Below are 27,918 nucleotides of genomic sequence, written 5' to 3'. Positions count from 1 at the left end.
AAGTTAGCCTCCAGCACTCCCCTTCCCATCTTTCCTACCCCTCACCTACTCTAGGGGCTTTCTGTTCACTGCTTGAAGTATGGCCAGATATGCTTTCTCCAGAAGTCCTGGCTGGCATATGGGGAGATTGTGTGCAACCCAGAAACAGATACCAGATGGGAGAGATTCCTCCCTTCCATCTCGAAGGACTGCCAAATAGATACCAAAGCTGAGCTACTGAGTCTGGCAGCAATGCCTATGTGGACCACCAGATGGCAATATAGGCACAGAAGTCCAGCTAGGGCTGCGGTGGTCTGAAACCAGGTGGACAGCAGAGGGCAGCCTCCCACAGCCCTTGCGCTCCCTAGGACACTGTTGGGCCTCCGGCAGGAGAAAGGTGAAACACTGTGGGCAAGGAGGGTTGCCGCACAGTTATTGGGCAGCTGAGCGGGTTGGGGAAGACTGGGGCTAGGCCCTCATATCAGTGAGAACTTCTGTCTCTTCCCTACTTTGAAATAACAATAATGATCAAGTCTTCATTTTCTTTTTAAAAATTTTTTATTTACTTGAAAGGCACAGTTACAGAGATGCAGAGGCAGAGAGAGAGAGAGGTCTTCCATCTGCTGGTTCACTCCCCAGATGGCTGCAACAGCCGGAGCTGTGCTGATCCGAAGCCAGAGCCAGGAATTTCTTCAGGGTCTCCCATGTGGGTGCAGGGGCCAAAGGACTTAGGTCATCTTCCATTGCTTTCCCAGGGCATAGCAGAGAGCTGGATTGGAAGTAGAGCAGCCGAGACTCGAACTGGCACCCATATGGCGGTGCTGGCACCGCAGGCGGCGGCTTTACCATTTGCGCCACAGTGCCGGCCCTGTAAACTAGGCTTTCTTTTTCCTCCTTCCTTCCTCTCTCCCTCCCTCCCTCCTTTCCTCCCTCCCTCCCTCTCTCCTTCCTTCCTTTTTCTTTCTTTTTAAGATTTATTTATTTAGAAAGTCAGCATTACAGAAGGAGAGGGAGAGACAGGGAGATATCTTTCATGCCCTGGTTCACTCCCCAGATGGCTGCAATGGCCAGGGCTGGGCTACACGGATGTGGGTAGGCAGGGGTCCAAACACTTGGGCCATCTTCCACTGCTTCCCCAGGCCATAGCAGAGAGCTGGATTGGAAGTGAAGCAGCTGGGACTCCAACTGGTGCCCATACGGGATGTTGGCATCTGATGGTTTTACCTGCTACACCGTGATACTGGCCCCAAACTAGGCTTTTTCAATCATTGAAACATACACTTTTCTATGCTGTTTCCCGGTTCGTGAAGGAGGAAGGCAGGCATGGCAGGCAGTGGTTTTTAATCTCTATTTTATAAGCAAGGAAAACAAGGCCAAGAGCTGAACTACCCAAGGTCACCCGGGGATGACAGGCTTGGGGACCAGGGCCAGGGCTCCTTCCTGTAGTGGGGAAGGGGTTGTCTGTGACACTCAGGGGACCGTCACCACGGAGACGGGGGGGGGGGCAGTGGGCAGGGTGCAGAGGAAGCAGGGAAATGTGCAAACAGAGCTGGCAGGAAATGAGAAGGTGGGCAGCTTGGGCCTTGGCAGATAAGTGATCTGTGCCGCTGGCCTCCGGGCTGCTGCTGACGTGGTTGGCAGCTGACGATAGTGTCTCCCGGTAACCGAGGCGGCACCTGGTGTCCAGGCAGTGGAGGGGCTCTAACGGCGTGGGGCCAGGTTGGGGCTGGGGGACTCTTACTCCGGAGGGGAGGCTGGGCCTCTCCATCCTCAGCGCAGGGGGTCCTTCTGCCCTGCGGCACTGCCGCTGCTCTTTGTATGGTCTCAGGGACTTTGTAATTGCCTATTCCCTGTGCCACCTGCTTTGGTGAGCAAGGCTTTCCCTGCAGGGGAGCGGAGAGGGAGGCTGGTGGCGAAGTGTCAGAGAGCGCGAGAGCGAGAGGGAGCTGGGCTCAGATCCGGGCTCTGCCACTCACCCGCCCCATAACAAGGGCCACTTACTTCTTGTGAAACTGCAGAGCGGTGCCTTCTCCACGGGGCTTTTGAATCCCACTTGGAATAAGGTAATGTGTGTAAGTCATCGGTCTCAGGAAGTGCCAAGTCTCCTCCTCCCTTTCTCTGACCTCCCAGTGCGGTTTTGTGAGTGGAGACGCTGCCCACTGCCTGGGGCGGTGCCTTGCCGAGCGTGCAGGCACCAGGCCCTGCTCCTGGTACGTTTGGTTCAGGCCCTGCCGCTGGACACTTGCAGCTCAGGGCAGGGGTCCACAGGCAGGAGGGAGCACGCGGGTTGGGGGGGGCCTGTGAGGGAGGCCACAAAGTGCCCGCATATGTGCCACGTGTCTTCATGGCTTTTTTCTCCTGGTCGACCAGTTGCCTTGCAAGGTAGGCTTGGATCCTTTTTTTTTTTTTTTTGGATTCAACTATGGGCGACCGTATTTCATGAGTGAAAATGAAGGACAGGTGCATTGGCATGTCTGAATATTTGTGGGGACGAGACGACAGGACAATAGAGCATATTTTGAAATTTTAAATTACTTTTCACTTTATTGAAAGGCAGAGAGAGAGAGAGAGAGAGAGGAAGATCTTCCATCCACTGGTTTGTTCCCCAAATGCCTGCTGAAGCCAGGAGCCTGGAACTTCACCCAGATCATCCAGTTCTCCTGTGTGGGCTGCAGGGACCCAACTACCTAAAACATCACCTGGTGCCTCCCAGGTGTGCAGTACCAAGAAGCTGGACTGGAAGCAGGAGAGTCAGATTTATTTATTTGAAAGGCAGAATTACAGAGGGGGTGGAGTGCAGTGGAGAGAGAGCTCTTCTACCTATTCGTTCACTCCCCAAATGGCCGCAATGGCTGGGGCTGGGCCAGGTCAAAGCCAGGAGCCTAGAACTCCATCAGGGTCTCCCTCCCACATGAGTGGCAGGGAGCCCACTGCTTTCCCAGGTGCATTAGCAGAGAGAGCTGGATTGTAAGTGGAGCAGCCTTGGACCAGTTGTTTTATGGAATACTGGCAATGTAGGTGGCAGCTGGGCCAGCTGCACCACAACGCTGGCCCCAAAACAGGCACTCTTGGGTGGGATGTGGGCATCCCAAACAGTACCTTAATCGCTGCGCCAAATGCCTGTCTCTGGGACAAAGTGTTTAAAATCAGTGCTGGTGTGGAAAAATTAAGGAATATACGTGCTCTTCCCAGAGCACATAGCAAAGCTCTTGTATGTGTGACCAAATAAAACGCCTTGCTGTGTGACCGTGCATAATGAGTCATGATTTCAGTGATTTCCAGAAGGTTCCCAAACCCCCTAGGGTCACAGCATCTGAAGTAGTGACTAACAGGGTTAAGGCAGGGTCCCAGGCCAGGTTAACAGGAAGTGCACATTGCCAGGAGGCCCACACTGGCCTCTCTGGAAAGTTGAGCAGGTGTGAAGCCTCCAGGGAGGCCTGGACATGCCTGACTGGGGCATATGGTGGAGACCTGGCAGCCCTGGGGGAGAAAGAGCCTCCTTTGCCTTCTTGGGACAAGCAGGAGCTGGAAGATTGGAGGAACTGTTTGAGATGAGATTAGCTCCAACTGTCTCTGGAAACTTGGAACAGGTGAGATGAGTTGCCCACAGGCACACTGCTGTTTCAGGCTGGCCTGGGACCAGGAGCCAGGTGCCTGACCTCACTGGGACTGGCCAGCGTCCAGGTCAGGAAGAATGACAGGCACCAAGCAGGAAAGTCGTAGCCTAGCCTCTCTCTGGCTGTGTCCTTGCAGTGTCACAGACTGTGCAGGGTGCCATCTTCACTCACACACACACCCCACCCCCGTCCCTCAGCAGGGCTGGGTCTGGAACGATGCTGTCCCAGGACAGGGCCCGGGAGGGCTGCCCAGAAGAGGGGCCTGTAGCAAGGACTCAGGCTAATCCCATCAACTTCCTCCCCCAAGTAACCCTGACCCAGGAGGAACTTGCTCCATTGCCGCTGCAGCCTCCTCTGTCCCCCTAGTCCTTGTCCCATGGTCCCTCCGGAGCCCCTGCTGGAAGTCTTCCTCTGGGCAGCCCCTCAGTGCAGTGAGCGAGCCTAGTCTCCCTTCCCAGGCCCTGTCTGCAAGCCCCTTGGGCCACCTTCTCCCTTCCCTCGGGGCTCAGGCTGTTGGGGACAGGCACCTCTGCTGACCAGGTTGTGGGACACCTGTCCCTGTTCCCACCCCAAGGGGATGACTTCCTGTGCACAGGACCTTAATAGGTGGAATGGGGGGATGGTGTTTGAACGCATGGTCACCGAGTTCCTGGACCATCTGGCAGGTGTTCCGTGTGAGGGCTTCCAGGGAGACCCTGGCAACCAGAACTCTGGACCAAGAAAGGCAAGAACGGGTGGCTGTTTCCGAAGGTCATTTCATTATCAACGCCACCAGCTTCATTTCCATTTCAAATTTTATTACATGAAAGGAAAATAAAAACCTCCACAAAACAAACAAGACTCTTAAGACCTAAACCAATTGAAAGACAGGAGATAATTATCAAGGTTCTAACCAGCTCCACCCCTCCCCCCAGAACCACCTTATGTTAAAAAAAATAAACAAAACCTGAAAGAAATAGAAATGCCAGCTTCAAAAATATTTATCCAAAAAGTAAGGCATCCACTTTAAAAAAAAAATTAAAGAGGGGAGGAGATTGGAGGAATGAGGAGGTCCCCTGATCCTCCTGGGGCCACCCCAGCCTACCTGGTGGAAGGGATCATCACTTAGGCCAAGGCCAGCATCTCACCAACTAGGGGGGCCAGGCAAGCTGGGAGCCCAGAGCAGGGCCGGGGGGCGGAGGGCTCCCTGTATTCCAGTCTTAGCAGATGCAAGGGACAGGCCAAGAGAATGGAACTCTGAGATACAGAATTTGCAGCCTCAGGACACCAGGTGCAGGTAGCACACAGCAGGGCCCAGGGGAGATCCTCTCATTTCCCTCTGGGGCACAGGGAAAAAGGGGTACCCGGGAAGGGGGTGCCCCTCTGCCACCACCTCCCATCCTGCCCCAAGATGGGAGAGGAGCCGGGAGTGGAGCTGGCCCCCAGGAGACAGCCTGGCCCCCAGCAGCCTCCAGGGCCACGGAATGGGCTCCTCTGGGGAGGGAGAAGTGCCCTTCCTCCTGGCACAGGCGTTGAATCCCAGGTCTGTCCTGCTGGGTAGAAAGAAGGAAGTAATCATAGGCCCGGTTCTTCGATGGGTGGTGACTTAAGGCTGATTTGGCTTTGATTTCGGGCCTGAAGGCCTTGGGGGTCCTTCACACATGTCCAGAGCGAAGGCCCAGAGAGGGGGTGAAGGGTATGATGGTATGATGGGGTGGCTGCCCTGGGTGGGGCTGCGCTAGCTGCAGGAACGAAAGGGAGTGTATGTGTGTACACGTGTGTAGCCAAGCTGCTGTGTTGGCCACATTGAAAACAAGCAAGGCTCTGGCTTCAGGAAGCGTTGGCACCACGCTGGGGCAGGATGCAGGAGGCGGGGGGCAGGGCTGAGTCTGCAGCCTTTTCCAGGATGTTCCAGGGGCCTGGCTTGGGGCTGGGGGGAAGGGCAGCCCTCCCGTTGGTCCTTAGCTCAGTGGGGAGGCAGTGTCCATGGGACAGGGAGCCCAGGTTGCGTGGGGTGGGAGCTGGGGCAGGGGGGGCAGATCCCTTCTGAGTTTTGGGTCCCTGGCGAATGGGGTAGGGGTCTGGGTCGAGGGGTCTGGGTCTCTTGAGCCGCCCTTTAATGGGGACAGATCTGCCAACTCCTGATGGCTGCCTCGTGCCTCTGCACTAGGGTATCTCCCGGCCTTAGAAGTGGGGGAAGGCAGTAGTGGGCTCAGGTTCCAGAAGAGGCACCTGAGGGCATGGGCCCGGGGGAGGGGTCCTGTAGGGCATCCTGGCCAGCTCCAGGGCCTGGGGGCAGGCCGGTTCCTTGTACAAATGTCAGTGTCGTTGTCATCTCTTGTCACCACATCCAGGTCTTCCTGCGCTGCTGCCAGACAGCAGCAGGCAGGTGTGCATGTGTGTGTGTGTGCTGGGGACCCAGGCGGGTGAGGAGGGCAGAGAGGAGGAGCACGTGGGGGTGGCCAGCCGAGGGGACAGTGGGCCTCAGGGCTGGGACTGCTCCAGCGAGTCCTTGTCCTTGCCAGGAGAGGGCTGGCAGATGGGCTGCTGCTGCTCCTCCATGTCCTCGCGCGTCCCCTCTGTCCCCGAGCCCCCATCCACCTCAGGATACACAACCACGCACATCTTCTGGCTCACCAGGGTTAGCAGCTCTGCAGAAGGGAGGTCACACAGGGCCAGGTCAGGGCTGAAGGTCCTAGCAAGTCCATGGCCCTTCCCAGCTCTTCCGCCCAAGGTTCTAGAACAGCCGGCGCCTTTAGAAGACCACCTCGTCTGCCTGCTGCATCTTGAGTCGGCTGCTCTGCTCTCAGCCAGGGCCCAGCTGCCCACCTTCCCTCATTCCTGGGTTCCACACGCAGCCCAGAGCAGCCCCTGCCGGCCGCCTGACTATTCTTGCCCATTCTTGTGCTTCCTAAGGCCTGTGTAGAAACGTTGGCTGCTCCCTCCTTTCCCCAGAAGTCTCTGGGAGGGCATCTGCCTCTCCTGTCCCTCCCCGAATCCATCTCCAGAGCCCTGTGGACTCAGGTGAGGGTGAGCCTAGGCCCCTCTGATCCTGGGGGGTGAAGTGGGGGGCTCTTCCATCAGACCACGCTGTCCCGGACCAGGAGGAGCAACCAGAACTCACCAATGAAGTCGTTGAAACACTTGGGCTTGTGTTGCCAGTAAACACCCAGGAAATAGACGGGCACCCCCGTGAGCATGATGGCCAGGCCGATGCCGCAGACCACGGGCTCTGACCACAGGCTGAAGATCAGCAGGAAGGCCCAGAAGAGCAGGTAGATGATGGGGAACAGCAGGTTGATCTGTGGAGCAGAGGCACTGTGACTCCCGGGTCAGGGCTCCCACATCCCCGCAGGCACTGGCCAGGCGGCACGCAGCCGTGGCTCCCACACTGCAAGCCCTTGTGGAGGCAGGTGCCATGTCAAGCAGGTGTTGAACTTGGGCAGGGAGACGGGAAGAGAAGAAGAACTTGGGCAGAGCTAAGGAAGGGACGCTTCTCACGGCTCATGCCTTCCCTCCTGATGGTATGTGTGTGTGCGGTCAGACAAGGCCTCGTCATCCACGCCACATGTCCATGGGCAGCCAGAGAGGCCCTTGAGGACCGAGAAGCTTGCTGGGAGGAGGGGAGGGGAAGGGAACAGGCAGACGGCTCCCTACTCCTCACCCACCCTGGGCACAGCCCTTGTTTGGACACAACGTGGTCAGTGTACATCCAGGCTGGTGTTACGGCACAGTGGGTCAAGATGCTGCTTGGGATGCTGCCACCCCGTATCTGAGCACAGGTTTGAGTCCTGGCTGCTCCACTTCTGATCCAGCTCCCTGCCAATGTGCCTGAGAAGGCAGCAGAGGATGGCCCAAGTGCTTGGGCCCCTGCCACCCACGTGGGACACCACAATGGAGTTCCTGGCTCCCAGCTTTGGCCTGGCTCAGCCCAGGCTGTTGTGGCCATTTGGAGAGTGAACTAATGAATGTAAGATCTCTCTTGCTCTTCCCTGACAGTCTACCTTTCACATAAATAAACCTTAAAGAAACAAGGAAGTCCATCTCTCGCACCAGGATCAGTCCCAATCTGTTTCTCTCAAACAGTTTAAGACAAACCTGCCACGACTCAGAAGTCAGGAAACCCAGCACGGCGTAAGGCGGTGTGGGGCCTGACCTCCAGGGGCTTCCCCTCTCCTCGCTGACCTCATGGGGCATTTCCCAGAGAGCCCTCGCCCGGAGCCGGGAGGCTGCCTCACCCAGCTGCCTCTCTCCTCCCGTCAGCCCTTTGCAGAGATGAGGCCTGTGGCCGGGAAAGCTCTAGCTCCCTGTTAATGCATCTGGGAAGGCAGTGGAAGTTGGCTCAAGTGCTTGGGCCCCTGCACCCATGTGGGAGACCCGGATGGAGCTCTGGGCTCTTGGCTTTGGCCTGGCCCAGCTCTGGCCACTGTGGCCATTTGGGGAGTGAACCAGAAGATAGAAGTCCCCCCTGCCCCCAACTCTGCCTTTCAAATAAATACATAAATATATATATTTTTTTGACAGGCAGAGTGGACAGTGAGAGAGAGAGACAGAGAGAAAGGTCTTCCTTTTTGCCGTTGGTTCACCCTCCAATGGCCGCCACTGCCGGCGCGCTGCGGCCAGCGCACCGCGCTAATCCGATGGCAGGAGCCAGGTAATTATCCTGGTCTCCCGTGGGGTGCAGGGCCCAAGGTACTTGGGCCATCCTCCACTGCACTCCCGGGCCACAGCAGAGAGCTGGCCTGGAAGAGGGGCAACCGGGACAGAATCCGGCGTCCCGACCAAGACTAGAACCCGGTGTGCCGGCGCCGCAAGGCAGAGGATTAGCCTAGTGAGCCGCAGCGCCGGCCAAATACATAAATCATTAAAGGAAAAATTTCTGAGCCACAGCTAGAACCAGTACAGGAGAAGGGGGTCACTGGTGTGGGGGGGTGCTCTGACCTTGATGGGACGGGGGATGTCAGGCTTCTTCCAGCGAAGAACTATCTGTCCAGCAACCGTGACCCCGTAGAAGAGGTAGTTGATGAAGCCCACGTAGTTGATGAGCGTGTACATGTCGCTGGTGACCAGCATCAGCAGGGTGGACAGGCACTGTAGAAGCAGAGGGGCTCGTGAGTGGTCAGTGCTTGGGAGGTGCCAGCTGTGGTGGTGTGGAGGGGCAGCCCCCGCCTTCAGGCCATCAACGCCACTGGACAAGGGATGACTCTGAATGCAGATCTCAGGGCCTCCCCTAGGAACCCGGCTCGCTCCCGACACCCTCGTTGCCAGCACGTTCCTCCTGACTGCAGTGGTGGCACTCAAGATGTGGAACCGCTGGAGGGCACAGGCCAGTCGCGAGGGACACCTGGTCTGGCCACACGGCTGTACCTGGCTCACCGTCAGCCCTGCTCTCATTTGTTTCTCGCCGGGTTCTCACTGGAGCTAATTTCCTGTGCTTAATCCCCCGGGAAGGTTGTTAACTGGATGAAGGCTTTATTTGTGCCCTCATCCTTTTCTCCCGGCTGAGTCATCTAATCTATTCTCCTTCCTTCCTTCCTTTTCTTTAAAAAAATTTTTTTTTCATAAAATCACACAGTGCTTATCACCCACCCACGGGGCCTTGGTTGAAGTATCCTACCAGTGTTACCCCATGTAGGCCCAACTGTCCCCCATGAGGTTTTCTGCTTAAAAAACCATCCCCGGCTCTCCCAGAACTGGGCCCTTCCCTCCCGTATTCCGTGATGGCCAATAGAAGGTTTGCTTCTGCTGTGAGGTCTGAGGTGAGAAGAATCGAGAGGATTTTAATGGGTGGACAGGCCACATTCTCACTGCGGGGAGGGAGAGCTGCCTTCTCGGGTCGCCCTCCACCTTCTGCAATGCTCCCTCCAGAGGCTCAAGGCCCTGGACTCCCAAGAGCTCTGTGACCCTGAGGTCTAACTGCTTCCCCAGTGGATCACGGTCATTTTTCGTGTTCGATTCAGGATCCAGAAGGAAAATAAGAACTCAGAAGACTCAGTGGGCAGTGTCTGCTCCTTCCTTTTGCTCCTCTAAACCTGTCTGCGTGTTTGTCTTCCTCGTTCCAAGTCTCCCTTTCTCCATCTTCAGTTTCTCATTCCTCCTCTCCTTGGGACTTTTCTTACTTATGTGCCCCCCCCCTTTTTTTTAACAGGCAGAGTGGACAGTGAGAGAGAGAGACAGAGAGAAAGGTCTTCCTTTGCCGTTGGTTCACCCTCCAATGGCCGCCACTGCCGGCGCGCTGCGGCCAGTGCACCGCGCTGATCCGATGGCAGGAGCCAGGTGCTTCTCCTGGTCTGCCATGGGGTGCAGGGCCCAAGTACTTGGGCCATCCTCCACTGCACTCCCTGGCCACAGCAGAGAGCTGGCCTGGAAGAGGGGCAACCGGGACAGAATCCGGCGCCCCGACCAAGACTAGAACCCGGTGTGCCGGCGCCGCAAGGCGGAGGATTAGCCTAGTGAGCCGCGGCGCCGGCCACTTATGTGCCCTTAACATGGACGTGTCTCAGAGATGTCTCCCAGGTCTGAGAGCCTTTGGATATCTGGGTTCATCGTCTTTCCTGGCTAGATTTCTCGACATTCATAAAGGCAACGAATATCATTGGTGGGATTACCCAAGGCCCAGGAAGCCAAGGAGCAAGCCAGGGCAGGGGGTGCCAGGGTGTTTGTGGCAAGGGTGAGCTCCCAGCTCAGAGCAGGCACAGCGGGGTGGGGTGGGGAGAAGCTGGCTGCAGGAGGGGCCCTTACAGTGAAGAGCAGGGCTGGGATGGGGGTGCAGCGTTTCACGTGGATCATCGCCAACACGCTGGGAAGGTGGCCTTCTCTGGCTCCAGCAAAGAACAGCCTGGCAGAGAGAAAAGCAGGTCAGCGTGCAATTGCCCACAGACACCACGCCTGGTCTCCCTTGTCTCCCCTCCAAGCAGGTGCCCAGCCTGCGTGCACACCCTCTAGCTTGCTACTCACAGGACCCAGGTTCGCAAGTGCAAGTGCAAGTCAACCCAGGCAACCCAGAGACACGAGGACAGATCCTGGTGCAGGGAGGCCCTGCGTGTGCGGTGGGTGGCAGTGGGTGGCAAAGGGTGACAGAGGTACAGCCTGGTACTCTGTGGATTGTTCCCAAGGCCAGGAAGCCTGCAAGGGTGGCCTCTCCTTTGTCTAAGGACTCCATTCCTGTGAACAGTGTGCCTTCCTACCCTCAAGGGATGCAGATGCCCTGATACACTGGGGCTGATGGCACACAGGAAGCTTTTAAACACTCTCATCCTAGTCAGAGAGCAGTGGCCTCCGTGGGGAAAGGGACCGGGTGGGACTTTGAGGGCCCTGCATGGGTGGAAATGTCCAGTATCCATCCTGGGTCGTGTTTCCACGGCTGTCTGCAACTGGCCAAACCCATCGGACTGAACACTCACAGTGTGTGCATTTTGCTGTGTGCAATCTGTACTTAGCATTCATATCCTTAGGGCTACTTATTTTATTCTCAAGAAGACATTTTAACAGACGAACAGATTAGGGTCCCGGCTGCTCCACTTCCGATCCAGCTCCCTGCAAATGCATCTGGGAAAGTAGCGGAGGATGGCCCAAGTGCTTGAGTTTCTGCCATCCATGTGGGAGACCCAGATGGAGTTGCAGGCTCCTGGTTTCCAGCTGGCCCAGCTCAAGCTGTTGTGGCCATATGGGGCGCGAACCAATGGAGGGAAGATCTCTCTGCCTTTCCCTCTCTCTGTCTCCTGCCTTTCACATAAATAAAAATAAATCTTTACTGTATAATTCCAATAAATTTTCAAATCAATTAGGGCCAGTGCAGTGCACTGGCCGCGGCAGCCATTGGAGGGTGAATCAACGGCAAAAGGAAGACCTTTCTCTCTCTCTCTCTCACTGTCCACTCTGCCTGTAAAAAAAAAAATATGCCAACTGATTATGTCTGGGCAGTGTGGGATTATGATATGAATAATTTACGAGTAACTTAAGTTTCCTTTTTTATACTTTACAGAATAACAATTTTAAAAATTTTTTATCAGCTCTTAAACTTTTGAGATAATTATAGGTTCACATGCAGCTGTAAATAACACAAGTTTCTTTCTTTTTCTTTCTTTCTTTTTTTTTTTTTTTTTTTTTAGTTTTCTCCCACGGTCGTTGTGCCCGCAAGGAAAAAGAGAGGCCGCCCTGAGGCCAATCCGAGGCCCTGAGACGGTCCTTTGCTCTCTCTTGGGTACAAAGGTCAGTTATTTTTAAAGAGAAAAAGGTGGGGGCTGGCATTTGTGATGCAGTGTTGTCGCTCCCCCTCTTCGTGGAGGAACGACACAGGACCCTGCGCTGTTCTTTCGTCTGCTCGGCCCTCCCCGGGTTTGCTGCTGGTTCTTCCCGGGTTGGCTACCGTCCCTTCCACCTCCGTGGAAGGGCGGTTCCCCCTGCCACATTCCCCACTTCCGCGGGGGAGCGGCACACCGCCGGCCGGCTCTCTCGGGGGCTGCACAGGTGTTCCTCTTAGATGTTCCCCTTAGATATTCCTGGTGCATGTTGTCTCTCTCCTCCTTTATAGTCCTCCTCCGCCAATCCCAACTCGGCTGCCCACACGCCGAATACGCTGCTCTCCTCCAATCAGGAGCAGCTCCTGCAGCTTGTCAAGTTGGTGAGAGGCAGCTGGGTAGAAGCTATTGCCTCCTCTCCCAGCGCCATATTGTGGGAGAGCAGATGCATAGAATAAATCTTAATTCCAGTAACTTAGTCTAGTCCGAATTGCTCCCCACAAGTGTGTTACACGGCTTGCAAGCTGGCATCCTCTATCAGAGTGTTGGTTTAAGTCCTGGCTTCTCCACTTCCGATCCAGCTCCCTGCTAATGGCCTAGGAGAGCAGCAGAGATGGCACAGGTGTTTGGGTACCTGCCACCGGCGTGGGAGACCTGGATGGAGTCCCAAGCTCCTGGCATTGACTTGGCCCAGACCTAGCCATTACAGCCATTTAGGGAGTGAACCAGTGGATGAAAGTTCTCTTTCTTTCTCTCTCAATTCCCTGTCTCTGTGTAACTCTGCCTTTCAAACAAATAAATCAATCTTTGAAAAAGAGGGAAAACTTTAACATCAACCGTAGCCCTTCTTCTCTTTCTCTCTCCCCACAGGGAAGAGAAAACGATCAGCTGTCAGCAGTCATTTACATGTTAGTGTGAATTAGACCACGTTGCCTTTTTCTAGGGAAAGGAGCACTCAAGGGATTCGAGGAGGGGTGGTGTGATGGGACAGAGCACAGTGGGAGTTCTGAAGAGGACCTCCTGCTTTGTCATTTGCGTTTGGGGTGGAGTGGGACAAAGGCAGCTTTTGAGAAGTGTGGGACTCGACTGTGGGCCCATAAGCAGTTGCCGTCATGAACCACTGAGTCCAGCGTCACTACTTTCATGCAGACACAGGCATCCCTGCCCCTTTGCCCCATGCTACGGCGCCTCCACAGTGCACTTCATGCACCCGACTGAGCCCTGGGTGCTCCGTGCACCTCCTCGTGCACACACAGCTGGGGTCTGCATTCATGGCCCCTCCTCATGCACCCAGGAGCAGGCGTAACTGTCCAGGCCCAACAGCACTTGCAAGCATCCAGTTTACGGGAGACAATCCTTGCCCGGCTGGCGGACGACAGAGGAGACGATGACGTGAAGCGGAACACACACCCACACACACTCGACTCCTCAGGAAGGCTCAACCTCTCCAGATCCCAGAACCCAGAAGAGAGAGGGAGAGGAGGTGAGGGCAAGGAGGGCCCGGGGAGATGGGTGGAGATGCCTGCATCAGAGGCCGGGCACACCACGCGCCACCGTCTCCTGCATGCACACACAACTGAACCGCATGCATGCAGACCGCGGCTTGGCCTGCCTCAGGGACAAACCCCACTCTAAAGCGACTGCAGCCAGTCACTGTCCTCCAAAAGATCCCAGGGAGCCTCATGGGTCACTGTTCTTCCACGGTTCGCCCTGGGCTGGGGCCTCCAGGTGGCCTCTGCTCCTGTGTAGCACGTACATGGAGTAGCTGTGGGTGAGTGTCGGGGAGGGCCCTGGGCACCGGGGACAGTGCACATCACTCTGCTGCCCCGGGTCCTACACACATGGCACCGCCTGGCTGCTTCCCAGGGATGCTGCTGACCCTGTGAGCAGGACTGTGTCCCCAGGGCAAGGGGCTTCCTAAGAGCAATGGGCACCACCCAACGAACAGCAGCCTCTACAGCCCATTCTGCAGACTACAGGAAGGGCCGCCCTGGAGGGGCCGGATCCCTGGATGTGTCAAGGCTGGAGCTGGGAATGCTGGGGCCTGTTTGTGCTTCTGTCTTCCCAGAGCATTCTGGGCAGGGGACAAATGCTCTCATCCCACCCATCATCACCCTTTCATGTCATACTCCCCAGGGGCGCCTCCCCCCAACACCCATCTGTTGAGTGGGGAGGTGCCTGTGCCTTCAGGATGCCCAAAGTAATCCCGCAGCACCTGCAGCTGGTTCCAGACCATTCATGGAGGCCAGACCCAGAGAACCTTGCCCAAGTCTCCTTCCTGTGGGGCCCTTTCCGAGTGGGGCTCCTTGCTAGCCAGAGCAGCCCATGGGGTTCTCTTAGGACGGCAGCCAGGACCCCATCCCGCTGCCCACCATAGGCCCCTGCCCTGGGAGGCCGGGGGGAGGGGGAGAGGAGGCTCCTCATTCCTCTGTTCCTTGAAAAATGTGGCAGCCACTGCACACGGAGCACCTGCGCCCTGGGGGCCCACACGTGGTAGGGAACCACGCAGGCAGCACACACCCTCGGCACTCACACTGACACACATGCCCTGACCGGGGTGCCCACACAGACCCTTGCGGACAGAGACAAGCCCACCACGTACACGCAGAGCAGTGTGCACAGCAGAGAGGCCCCGGCCAGGAAGGACCCACGCCGCACTCACCGGGAGGAGGTGAAGAGAGAGCCATTGACTCCTCCAAATGTGGACAGCGCCACGGAGATGGGCATGATCCAGGCCATGACACCCAGGAGCTTCTCTCCAAATGTCTGAGCGAGAAAATAAGGGGGGAGGTGGAGGCGAGAGGTGACAGCTCCCTGCCCCAGGCTGCTCATTCCCCTCCTGCCTGCCCCCTTGCTAACCCCTCCTCTCCCCACCCCGCCTGCTCCCTGTAGATATAACCACACAAGGGGGCAGGCAGTGCACGCTTTGGGCCAATTAATTGGAGGAGATAGGACGTGGTGCTGTTAATAAAAACGAGCTAACATTTCTCATCCTGCTTTCTGGATAAGGAAACTGAGGCACACAGCGATGAAGCTGCTTGCCTAGGGGCGCACACCAGGGCCACGACTGGAAGCCAGGTGCTGTGAAGCCAGTCCTTGCGGACATGATCTGGTTCCTCCGGCTTAGAGAGTGGCACAGGCTTTTGAGGCAGGCACATCTGGGCTCGAATCCCAGCCCTCCACCTAGGAGCTCTGACACCTCGAACACAATTTGTCGTTTCTGAGCCTCAGCTTCCTATCTGTGAAATGGGGGCGGATTCTAATTCACAGAGTTGAGAACCGCGAAGCTTATAGCGGGCTTACGTGGGTGGAGGGCCAGTGAGAATCAGCAGCCACTTGGGCTGAGAAAGCAAAGGCCATGCGGTCCTAGATCAGTCATCACACACCTGAGGGGCGGGCCATGCAGGGGGCCCTTTTGTCTCTGCTCTGAGCCAGAAAGCTAATGCGTGCCTGCAAACCGCCATGCGCTGGGGCAGGCAGCAGTCACGGGAGACTGGAGGGCCTGCTTCCTCACAGTCCTCCGAGATAAGGCCAGTGACGACACCGGCCACGGCCCAGCCTGGAGCCCGGTGAGGGAGCAGCGCGGCTCCCGTGTCCTTGGTCATCAAGGATCCCATGCCGCTGTGACCTGCGACTCTCAGGCCAGCGCCCGCTTTACCCGCTGGGGGAAGGGGCCAGCTTGCGGGCAGAGAGATGTGTATCTTGTGCGAGGTTCTAGCCTCCCGAGGAGCAGCCTGTCTCCTGCACGCAACCCTCCCAGTCAGAGTTTCCAGCGGATGAAGGACTGGCAAGCGCTGCCTGCCTGTAATGGGCTGGACAGCAAATGCTCCGGCCTCACTCACGGGCCAGCCAGTCTCTGCGGCAACCACCCAGTGCCGCCTCCGGAAGACACCCCAGGGAGGACACGTGTGTGGCTTCTGCCCTGCGCTCTCGGGATGACTTCCAGCTCCACGAGGCCGCGCTCAGGGAACAGTAAGCGGGGCTGGGTAGGCAAGCCTACGTCAGCCCTCCTGCTTCGAGAGACCGGGAGTTGGGTTTCTTACCACAGCGACTGCGTTTGACGCCAGCAGCTCCTGGGGGGACATTGCAGTGATATACGCGACATTGGCAAAGACATACACAAATGTGACCAGTGGGATGGAGATGAAGATGGCTCTGGGAAGGTTCCTGTAGAGGGAGAGGAGGTGAGAGGAGGCCTGGCAGCTGGGGTGCCCGCCTTGCCCTGGGGTCCAGGGAGTGCCTTCTGAGTCTCCGCGGGACGCCGACCTGGCAGCCTTCTCTGCTGCCCCCGGGGGTAGCGACTTTCTCAATATGAACAGGAAATGAAACAGCTCGAGGTGAAAATATGCCCTGCACCTGCTGGTCGCTTCTTGGCCCAAATCTGTATAATGCATCCCTCCGCTGCTCGAGACGGGAAGATCAGCCTGTCCGGAAACAGGCCAGGGACCCGGGACCCGCTCTGGGCACCCCGCATTCCCTAAGGCAGTACCACGATCACTGTGGCTGACCTGCTCTGGGACAGTCACTGGACCCTTTTCTGCCTCCGGGCAGGGTGGATGCGAAATGAACCTGTACTTCAGGGCAGGCCAGAGCACGAGTCGGAATGGGGGGGGGGGGGGGAGGAGGCGGCGGTGGGTGCCACTTCTTTCCAGCAGCAGGCACTGTGGCCTCTCCAGGGAGAGGGGAAGGGCTGCAGTAGCGCCACTCACTTATAGGGATCCACAAGTTCCTCAGTCACATAATTAAGGAAGTTCCAGCCTCCGTAGGCAAAGGAGCCCTGAAGAAAGGCCAGCGCGATGAGGCCGATGTCCGGTTCTTGGAAATTGTCAAACGCGTTCTTCGGCTCCAGCCAGAAGTACTCTCCTGTAGACACAACGGGTGGGGGCTGCTCAGAGATGAGTCCGAGGCCTGGAGCTCCTGGCCTGCCCGTCTGGTCTCTCACCCCTCCCCGAGGCAACAGTGCCAGCTGGCCCTCTTGCTTGTAGTGAACCAGAGTATGGGAGAAGTGGGACCAAAGGGATCATGGAAATGTAGGCCCTGGACCTCCCAGAACCTGATGACCACTGGGGATTCAGACTCAAAATACTGATCTAAATCTCTCTTTAAAAAAAAAAAATGATTCATTTCAGAGGCAAACAGACAGACAGCTGTCTGGTTCACTTGCCAAGTGCACATGATGGCCAAGTTTGGATTGGCACGAAGCGGGAAGCCAGGAACTCAATCCAGGTCTCCCTCGTGAGTGGCAGGAACTCAACTACTTGAGCTCCCGCAGCTGCCTCCCTCCCAGGGTCTGCATTAACAGGAAGCTGGAGTCAGGAGCCGGAAACAGGTATCGAACCCTGGTACGGGATGCAAGTGTCTTAACCACGAGGCCAAATGCCTGCTCCTCGAATGTTCCTTTTTTAAAAGGCAAAGTCAGTTGGAAGGAAAGGCCTGGGTAAACTGGGAGGTTTGGCTCATTGGGCTTTGGAAATGCCAGGCTGGAGTCACTGGTGGTCTCTCGACCACTTCCTTAATCTAAGTTTGTCTTCAGGAACAATGCATCAAAAACAGCTAACCCTCAAATACAAGCTGTAGTAGGCCAAGCTTGTTTTGTTTGCTTTGTCAATATCCTCCTCCTATCTCTCTCCAAGGTATGTGTTGGTCTCCTTTTTCAGGGCACACATTCCCGGAGAACAGGGTTTTTTGTTTTTTAAGCAAAAGAGCCTTTGGGTTGCCATCCCAGCCCCTCGGCAGTGTTCTGCACATACTGGGCCTCATAAAAGCTGCTCACTGATGGAGCTTGTAATGCGACGGAGAAACTGTGTTTTTATGTATTCTTCTATAATCCAGCCTTTGGACAGGAAATAAGATTAGAGTGGCCAGGAGAAAGAACTGAGGGACTCACTATCAGTGATTTCCTGGAGTCCAAATAGCTAAAAACAACACAACCTGCTAAAGGAGTTCATCCAACTGATTAAAATACTCCGACACACTATACAGCAGAAACGTGCTTCCTGGAGGAGAGTCCGGCTCCCTAGGCTGCCTTTAGGGCTAAGGGCATGTGGGAGGCTTCTCTGTTTGTCATCTGATTTTCTCCATGGGGCTGTGAGGCTGGGCAGGGCATAGTGGTGCCACCGGTCCCATGGAAACCAAATACAGACTCGGCCTTGGAAAGGACCAAATCCAGTGGGGAATGTTGGCAGGGGTCCCAGGAATGTAGAGCTCTCCCTTGAAGAGTTTATTAGTAATTTTGAAACATATAAAGTCTCCTCCTTTGTCTTCCTTTAAGATAAAGGACAAGAGTCCCTGGGATATAGGAGTCCAGAGATCTGGGGTCTTTCACCAGCCCTGCTAGAGCCCAGAGGCCAGCAGGAGCCAGACCTTTGGAAACTAGAGGGTGTGTTCCCTTTCCCCAGCCACCCTGGGGGAATTGGCTCCTCCCCTTTGTCATGCAAGTGGAGAAGTCATCCCAGGCCAGCACAGAGACACAGCAGGATGTGCACACTTGCAGTGACAGTGTGAGGGGCATGTGCAAGCTGGGGCAGGGAGCGAGCAGAGCCCTGTCACTCACCTTTGCATATCTGCACAACCCCCATGATGATGATGAGGGCCAGGGCCAGGAGCTTCCCGGCCGTGAAGATGTCCTGGACGCGGGTGGCCCACCGCACACTGGAGCAGTTGACCCACGTCAGCAGCACTGAAATGACAGATCCCAGACAACCCCTCAAGGGCCAGCCAAGGCCGCAGACAGACCCCTACAGCACAGAAGCTCCAGAGGCTGGGATTGGAACTGCGAGCCAAACATCCCCCAGGCTTACCCGGTGACTAGAAACTTTGGCCAGGTTAATGGGTTACAAATGGGGATTAAGTGCTCCAAATTAGAGCTTGGCCAGGGCGTGCCCTGCCCGGGGCTGCCGGCCAGAAGTAGGCACCGAGAAGTGCAGGCACGTGCTTTAGGGGGGAAACTCAGCGCCCAAGCAGGGTGTGAATATAGGAGGCTTGCCTTCAGGCGGATCCTCTGTGTCACCTGCCTAAGCCCGATTTTGGGGTAAGAGTTTAAGAGGAACCTTCTGCTATCAAGAGCTCATCAGCGCTGAGTAAAATTCACCTTTTAAGTGTGCGGTTTGATGAGCTTTGACAGCGACATTTAATCATTTAATCACTACCACAGTCAATACACAAGAACACTCGCACCACTCCCAAAAGCTCTCCAGTGTTTTGCTCCCTCGCAGTCAGTCACTCCTCTTCCCCCACCTCTGGCAACTACCAGTTTTGCTTTTTCCAGAAGGTTTCATAAATAGAGCATATAATCCTTAGGCTTTTGTGTCTGGTTTCTTTTTTTAGCTTATTAATTGATTTCTTATTTGAAAGGCAGAGTTACAGAGAGAGAGGGAGAAACAGACACAGAGAGAGATCCTCATTCACTGTGGTGGAATGAGAAGGCCATGACAAGATGGCCGCTGGCAAGCAAGTTACTCAGGAATGGCTTCGAAACCCACCTGGCCACAGAGCCTGCCTGGCAACAGGCTGTGATTGGTTGGGGTATAGACCACCCCTTGACCGGATTGGCTGGTCTTGGCTATATAAGCCATTGTAGTAACTGAAATAAATGAGTCTGTGGGCTGCTTGCCTCAAGCCTGCTTTTACCCAACTCCCAGGGTCTGTGGTGACTGCGCCTCTTGCCCCCACCACGCTCCTCCTCTCAGAAACGAATCCACTGCAACACTGTTGAGAAATCAACTGCAACAATCCACTGGTTCACTCTCAAAATGGCTGCAATGGCAAAGGCTGGGTCAGGCTGAAGCCAGGAGCCAGGAACTCCATCTGGTCTACCACGTCAGGGCAAGGGCCCAAGTACTTGGACTATTCTCTACTCCTTTCTCAGGCACAACAGCAGAGAGCTAGATTGGAAATAGGGTGGCGGGGACTCTAACCAGCACTCACGTGGGATGCTGGTATCACAGGAGGCAGGCTAACCCACTGTGCCACAACCCTGGCCCCTGGTTTCTTTCACTTAACAAAATGCTTTGAGATCTGCCTGTGTTACTGCATGTATTAGCAATTTGTTCCTTGTTATTGTCAACTCAGTTTCATTATGTGAATGCATCAGTTTGTTTTTCCATTCACCAGCAGCTGGACACTTGGTTACTCCTCCGTTTTAGGTGATTATATGAATAAAGCTGTTACAAACAGAGACATCTCTGCATGATTCAGAGGCTTCTGAGTTGGGTTTTCATTTCTCTTGAGGAACCAGGAATAGGACTCTGAGTCATATGGTAAATATGTTTGACTTCATAAGAAATTGTTAGGGGTCGGAGTTCTGGTGCTGCAACTTAAGCCACTGCCAGCAATCTAAGCATCCCATACTGGAGTGCTGGTGAGTCCTGGCTGCTCTGCTTCTGATCCAGCTCCCTGTTAATGCACCCAGGAAAGCAGCAGAAGATGGCCCAGTGCTTGAGCACTGCCACCCATGTGGGAGACAGACCAGGATGGAGGTCCAGGCTCCTGGGTTTGGCCTAGCACAGCCCTGGCCTTTGTGGCCATTAGGGGATTGAACTGCTGGTTGGAAGATCTGCTAAAAGAAACTGCTGAATTCTTTTCCGAAGTGGCTTTGCACCCCTACCCGCAGTGAGAGCTCCTGTTGTTCTGTACCCATGCCAACACTCGGTACTGTCAGTTAAAAAAAAAAAAAAGTAGTATTTCACAGAGGTTTTGATTTTCATTTCCCTCATGACTAGAGATGCTGAGTCCACATGTGCTGGCTGGCCATCCCTCTGCACATCTTCAGCAGCGTGGGAGGTCTTTAACTCTGGCTCCTTGCCACAGAAATCCCAACAATGTGGATGAGAGCTGACGCTGAACACTGGGAGGGAGGGGCTCTATCTGCTTGACCAATCTTAGGCCCAGGCAGTCATGGGGTATCCAGTTTCCTGATGGCTGTGAAAAGGTTGATAATAAAGGGGAACAAAACAAACAGCCCTTTTCACGTCCAGTTCTCCTGAAGCAGTGACCAGAGCTCAGAAGGTACACATCAGTTGGGTAAAAAGCTTGAGGCCATTTCTGCCTCCTCAAGTCTCTACGCAGGGCGATGAAGTGACGTCAGTCCCTGTCCCACACTGTGCTCTTACCTTCCTAGTATTTCCCAACTGTACTCAGTTCTGAGAACATGTGAGCAGGGCGGAAGCTCCTGACATTATCCTCCTTCTGTAACCTTCCTCCATGCCTGGCAGACTCCTCATCTTTCAAGATCCAGCTCAAATGTCACTGCTCTGTGAGTTGTTATAAGTTTATTTACTCCTAACGACATGCCTGCAAGGTAAGACAGATGGCCCTGTGCCTCCTCCCTACAGCAATCCTAGGCCACACTGTTGATATCTAACTTTGGTATTTCTTTCTTTGTAGTCTGCTTTTTTTTTTTCCCTCTCCCCTTGAAGGCTGGGAGGGCAGGGACTGTGATTTTTCCTGTGTTTCATCCTGAGGCATAAAGTTGGTGCGCAACAAACATTTAGTAAATGAGTGAAGAACTTGCCCTCCAACCTCATCTCAGCTAGACACTCCACAACGCAAGCCAGTCTCCCGGCTTCCCAGGAAGCGACAGGAGTTATAATCCCCCATTGGTTTCATGGAGCCAAAAGGACAACAGGAAGCTTGATTTCAAGACGAGAAACTCTTGACTCCTCGGGGAGGGGCTGTTATCCAAGATGGTGTCATATAAGGAGAATCAAAACATGTTGTCGGAGGAAGGATTTTAAGTGCCCGAACAGAGAGAACATTTTGTAAATACTTGAATGTTCCAGATGGACAGAGACATCCTGATAAATACACATTTGGTTTATCTTAGTCAATTCAATAAGGACTTCAGGATCATGTGGCTGGTGACAATCCAACCCAAATCATTCTAGACAGCTGGGTCAGTGATCTCAGCCTCTCCCCAGGGCCCTGAGACATGCTGGGTACAAGGCTGGGCCCCTGTACCCCGGAATTCAGGCAGGCACAAACAACAGTAACTGAAGGATCAGACTTGTGAAAGGAAGGAAGATTAGGAAACAAAACCCACGTGGCTCAGAGATGGAGAAGGACTGGAGGATGAGGAGCAGGAGCTATGGACCTCCTGCCAAGGGGAGCACAGGGCAGGGCGGGCAGGTGACCAGACAGCGCTTGAGAAAATAAGGGCAGAAAACAAGGGTACCACAAAGAAATTCCCCCTCCCCCAAGCAGCAGGTGGAATGTGGCCACCTCCGGGTGCGCTGGGATAGGAGCGTCCACTCCTCTTTACAAGACAGGCCTTGTCCGGGCAGACAGAGAGGCTGCCTTGGTTGAGATGGTGAAGGACAGGGAGCAAAGCTCTGCCAAGTAGTCTTGCTGCGTCTTCTGTCCCTACTGACCTTATCTCTGCGACTTCACAGCAACCCAGCCCTTGACTAATATTTAACCTCTCACCCTCACAGCCATCTTTCAGAAACAAAGAGGAATTCGGAAAATGAGGTAAAGATAGGCAGGCCACTTGTGATGCCTGATCTCCCTGGGAGGAGGGCTGTGCAGACCCCAGGGCTGACGCTTCCCCCACTTCCCTGGCAATCACACTCGTGTGATTGCAGCATGTGACAGAGGAGAAAGAAGGCTCCTGGTACCACAGGACAGCTTCTCTCCCGCGGGCTGAAACCTGAGCCTCCATCTAGAGAGGAAAGGTCAGCGAGTGCAGGCACTGCTTGCACGGTGCCTGCCAAACCCCTGCTCTGACCAGGAGACCTCATCCTGGGCCAGATTACTAGGTCCCTCTCCCCGACGCCCCTGCTCAGCTAGACCCTGAATTCTGAATGTCGGAGACTCAGCAGCCTCAGGGAGCCACATGTAGATCAGGACAAGTGGCCACTGCAGCTTGAAATATGAGGGTTTCTGTCCATTCACCCACCTACACACTCACCCATCTGTCCGTCCATCCATCCATCATCTACTCAGGGCTTATAAATGACACACTCTGCTAGGTGGGGAAATTAGAAATAAGACACAAGGGGGAGCTACATGGTACAGTAGGCTAAGCTGCTGCTTGGGAACCCACATTGCATACCCAAGTACCAGTTTGAGTCCTGGCTACTCTGCTTCCAATCCAGCTCTCTGCTAATGTGCCTGCGAAGTAGTAGAGGATGACTCAAGTCTCGAGTTTCTGCTACCCACATGGGAGACCCAGATGGAGTCCCCGGCTCTTGGCTTTGGCCTGGCCCAGCCCGGGCTGTTACAGTCATTTGGGAGTGTGAATCAGCAGAAGGAAGATCCCTCTCTCTCTCTCTCTCTCTCTCTGTCACTCTTTCCAAAAAAAAAAAAAAAAAAAAAAAAAAAAAAGGACAAGTCCTTGCCCCCAGGAAGTTGCCGGTGTAGTGCAAACTAAAAAGGCAAAGACTCTGGTTCTTGGGCATTGCAATCAAGCTGTGGGAGTTCTGGGGTGTCTGCAGAGGCCCCTGTGGAATTCCAGGCTCCTCTGTATTCGGCGTTTTCTACCCTCTGTCTTTTGTTTCCTAGATTAAAAATATTTTTTATATATCTATGATGTGAAGTCTATCAAGAAGAGACTTCAAGAAGATGAAGTCAGGGATTGCTTACTTAACCTGCCTGGTACAAAGAACTCAACATCAGGGGACAGGAGAGGTGCAAAGAGCAAGGCAGCCAGGAGGCGGAAACTCAGATCACCAATCTGGTGGCCTGCCCAGAGCCCAAGGTCTCTCACGGCCAAGTAGGAGAGATGGGCTCCAGACTTCCTGCCCATGGGACAGGACTGGTAGAGAGAGCAGAGTCCCTGCTGCCAACCTGGAACTTGTCTGCCCACCATGGAGGGGTGGGTAAGTCCTGCCTCCTGCAGAGCAAGCCCCCTCAGGACCGACCTCCCTGCCCCTCCCAAGCCCTGACTTTCAGACTTTGATCTACAGGAATCACAGGAAGCCTGTCCTTCATTTCCTCCCTAGGACAATGACAGCAGACCTCCTGGGGTCTTGGGAAGGCAGAATCCCAGAGAGGTCAACATTCTAATCTACAATTTGCAAACGTGATTCAGTTAAGGGTCTTGAGATGGGCAGATTCTCCTTGGTTATCCAAGAGAACCCAGTGTAACTCAGGAGTTCTTACAAGTGGGAGATAGGAGTTACCAACGGAGATGTGAGGAGTGACACAGAGGTGGGAGAGCTGGAGAGGCTTGCAGATGCTATTCTACTACTATTGGCCTTGAAGGAGAAAACCTCCCAGCCAAAGAATGCCGGAGGCCCCTACATGCTAGAGAAGACAAGGGAACAATTCTCTCCAGAGTCGACAGAGAGAACAAGACCATTCCCACACCTCAGTTTAGGAGTTCTGACCTCTAGATAGCCAAAATACGTAGTGACGAACTTTGCAGTAACCTGTTACGGTCACAATAGGAAAGGAACACAGGGACAGACTAGGGGCAAGACCAGAAAGCGGTGGCACACCCTTAAAGAGAAAAGCTTTCAAAGCGCAACCAGGAAGCACATGCCGAGAGGCCAAGGAGTGTCTGTCCACAGGCTCTGCAGGACTCCAGGAGGAGGGAAGCAGAGGGCCTCTCAGGAAGCGGGGAGCAAAGGCAAGGTCTCCAAGGTGCTTGTCTAGTTGGCCAACTCCTCCAGCTCCCGGCTCCAGCAGGGATCCCGTGGCAGGAGTATTGCCTCCTCTTCCTGCCCCTGGTCGTTCTGCACACTCACAGACAGGCTTGCCCTTCCTAAGCCTGCCCTGATTTTCCTCCTCCTCTCTTTCACAGAACTTCAGCACAAGACACACTGTCACTCCTTCATCTAATCCCAGGTTTCCCTCAGTCTCCTCCATACCCTACACAGCTTCAGGCCCACCTACATAACCCAGATACACACTTAAACACAGGCCCGAGAGTTAGACTTCTCACTAGGCGAGTAGACAGCCAGTATGGCCACAGATGTGTTTGCTTTGTCCTTGTCCCTGGGTTGTGTTGGTCCTCTGAGTTAACTGATCCGAAGCTATATCAAAGGTCATAAAAGCAGCCGCGGTGGAAAGCCAGGAGGTGACCTTGAGAGTCCCGAGTCGGAGTCCTTTCCTCAGGCGGGAGGGTACAGAGGGGACCTACTGTGTACCATCATGTCCTGGACAACACCAAAGACACTGTGGCAGCGCTTGCAGTGGGATTTTTCTAGGCTGGGTCAGCCCAACCTGGTTCAGTGGATAGTGAGGGATATGAGGTTAAGGGATTACACAGGTAAGAACAGGAACAACCATGGGGAGGGGCAGACTTGCACATTAAATTAATGTATTATAGGGGCCGGCGCTGTGGTGTAGCGGTAAAGCTGCCGTCTGCAGTGCCTGCATCCCATAATGGGTGCTGGTTTGAGTCCCAGCTACTCCATTTCCAATCCAGCTCTCTGCAATGGCCTGGGAAAGCAGGAGAAGATGGCCCAAGTCCTTGGGCCCCTGCACCCGCAAAGGAGACCCAGAAGAAGCTCCTGGCTCCGGATCGGCACAGTTCTGGCTATTGTGGCCAGTTGGGGAGTGAACCAGTGGATGGAAGACCTCTCTCTCTCTCTTTCTCCTCCTTCTCTCTCTGTGTAACTCTTTCAAATAAATAAGTAAATCTTTAAATGTATTAAAGACTACAAGTGAAAGAGTCAACTTAAAATTTGATCTCTCTTGGAGTTGGCATTGTGGTGTAGTGGGTTAAGCCTCAGCCTGCAACGCTAGCATCCCACATGGGTGCCAGTTTGAGTCCTAACTGCTCCACTTCTGATCCAGCTCCTTACTAATGTGCCTGGGAAAGCAGTGGAAAACGGTCCAAGTCCTTGGGCCTCTGCACCCACGTGAGAGACCCAGATGGAGTTCCTGGCTCTGGCCTGGCCCAGCCTCAGTCATTGTGGCCATTTGGGGAATGAACAAGTAGATGGAAGATCTGTGCCTCTTCCTCTCTCTGAAACTGCTTTTCAAATAATAATACATCTCGTAGGAAAATAAATAATCCTATAACACCAGACAGATGAGTCAGTTGTGGAGCTACAACCATCCCAGAGCCAGTGCTGGCCACTCAGAGGCAGCTGGTGGGTCTGACTCTAAGAACCGTGGAACTTGCGGCCAGTGCCATGGTGTACCAGGTTACACTGCCATCTGGGAGGCCCACTTCCCATAGCAGAGTGCCAGTCTGAGTCCTGGGTCCCCTGTTCCTGATCCAGCTTCCTGGTGAAGTGCTTGGGAAGGCAGCAGGTGATAGCTCAAGTACACACACACAGGGAAGACCCAAATGGAGTTCCAGGATCCTGGCTTTGGCCTGGCCTCACCCAGCCCCCGTGGTTGCGGCCATTCCGGGAGTGAACCAGTGGATGGAAGATATTTCCTTCTCTGTCTCTCCCTCTTCCAAATGAATGAATAAATAAATATACCTTTCCAAAGAAAATGAAAAGAATCATAGAACTTTAGAACTCGAAGAACCTGGCCCAGTCACTCATCCTCAAGCAGCCTGGAACAGTTAACTCTGTGCTGCCCTTCCCTCTGTAAAAGGGAGATGAGGTGGTCCATGTTCCTCCTGTGAGAACACCTTGTGTTTTGCTGTATAAAACACCAAGTGGTTATTTGTATTGTTCATTGTCACTAGAACTCAAAAAGAGGACGTGACTTGCTTAGGATGGATCATGGGGTGAAGCGGAGCAGCCAGGCCAGGAAGTGGTGTGGAGGGCCCGGAAACCTTTCACGCATCTTGCACGGCTGCATGGCTGTTTCTCCTTCCCCTGAGGAAACTCACAAAGCCCAGGTTATCCCTGCAGACCCTGGAGGATCACTTTTTTTGTTTGGTTGGTTTAATATTTATTTACTTGAAAGGCTAAGTTACAGAGAGGCAGAGGCAGAGAGAAAGTTAGAAAGAGAGATCTTCCATCTGCTGGTTCATTCCCCAAATGGTTGCAATGGCCGGAGCTGTGCCGAGTGATGCCAGGAGTCTGGAGCTTTGTCCAGGTCTCTCATGTGGGTGCAGGGCCTGAGATTTGGGCTGTCTTCTGCTGGTTTCCCAGCTGGATTGGAAGTGGAGCAGCTGGGACTCAAACTGGCACCCATGATGGGATGCCAGCACTGCAGGTGGCGGTGTTACCCACTACGTCACAGCGCCGGGCCCCTGGAGGACCCTCTTCAAGTGCTCCCTTGTTCCTGTTCATAGGTCTCTGGCTTTTCTCACGAAGCTGGGCCAGCAAAGGGTCATTTTGTGCCTTCCTCTGAGGGCCAGGAAATACTTTCCCGCACAGATCTCCAAACCCATCTCATCGCTTTTGCCAAGCCAGCTGCTGCTCTGTGTACCACCGTTCTGGGTTAAAAGTTGGGATGTGGCCATCTGATCACGGGCCAGACTGGCTGACAAGAGAACATGCTGAGAACGAGCCAGCTGGCGCTCTCCATGCACCCGAGTGTTGGCCTTAGAGGCAGACAATCAGTCCACTCTGAGGCAGAGCCAGGCAAGGCTGCAAAGACCCAGAACCACATCTCACACGTGAGAGAATCAAGACCCCAACTGGCCAGTGCCGCGGCTCACTAGGCTAATCCTCCGCTTGTGGCGCCGGCACACCGGGTTCTAGTCCCGGCCGGGGCGCCGGATTCTGTCCCGGTTGCTCCTCTTCCAGTCCAGCTCTCTGCTGTGGCCCGGGAGAGCAGTGGAGAATGGCCCAAGTGCTTGGGCCCTGAACCTGCATGGGAGACCAGGAGAAGCACCTGGCTCCTGGCTTCGGATCAGTGTGGTGCACCGGCCGCAGCGCTTGGCCGCGGCGGCCATTGCGGGATGAACCAATGGAAAAGGAAGACCTTTCTCTCTGTCTCTCTCTCTCTCACTGTCTAACTCTGTCAGTCAAAAAAAAAAAAAAAAAAAAAAAAAAAAAAAGACCCCAACTTACTAGTGTCAAAGGTGAGACTGGGATGGGTCCCCGACCCCCAGCCGCCGGTTCTGCCACCCACCCAGCGCTCCTCTCATCATATACACTTGCTCATCTTCCCTTCACCTACTCTTACATTCTCTCTCCCCACTCCTGTCAGTGGAACCCACGGTCACTGCTGTGGGGCCTCTTGGGGCTCTGGTCTGGCCCCAACAAGGAAGGAGCCAGCACCGAAAAAGTGTTAGACGAAGAAGG

General features: G+C 54.6%; 1 protein-coding gene across 1 annotated transcript in view; it reads right to left on the bottom strand.

Moving 5' to 3' along the window:
- Positions 1 to 4,372: 4,372 nt before the first annotated feature.
- SLC7A8 (solute carrier family 7 member 8) overlaps positions 4,373 to 27,918 on the bottom strand; it is a 59,367-nt gene continuing 35,821 nt past the window's right edge. The window contains 8 exon segments of the mRNA NM_001082682.1: positions 4,373 to 6,226; positions 6,700 to 6,877; positions 8,517 to 8,666; positions 10,317 to 10,413; positions 14,478 to 14,581; positions 15,859 to 15,982; positions 16,525 to 16,678; positions 18,369 to 18,494. Of these exon segments, the coding sequence (NP_001076151.1) occupies positions 6,060 to 6,226; positions 6,700 to 6,877; positions 8,517 to 8,666; positions 10,317 to 10,413; positions 14,478 to 14,581; positions 15,859 to 15,982; positions 16,525 to 16,678; positions 18,369 to 18,494 (1,100 nt within the window). The 3' untranslated portion in view covers positions 4,373 to 6,059.

Source organism: Oryctolagus cuniculus, chromosome 12 (assembly GCF_964237555.1).
Source record: "Oryctolagus cuniculus chromosome 12, mOryCun1.1, whole genome shotgun sequence".
NCBI lineage: Eukaryota > Metazoa > Chordata > Mammalia > Lagomorpha > Leporidae > Oryctolagus > Oryctolagus cuniculus.
This window is presented reverse-complemented; position numbering and strand designations above follow the sequence as displayed.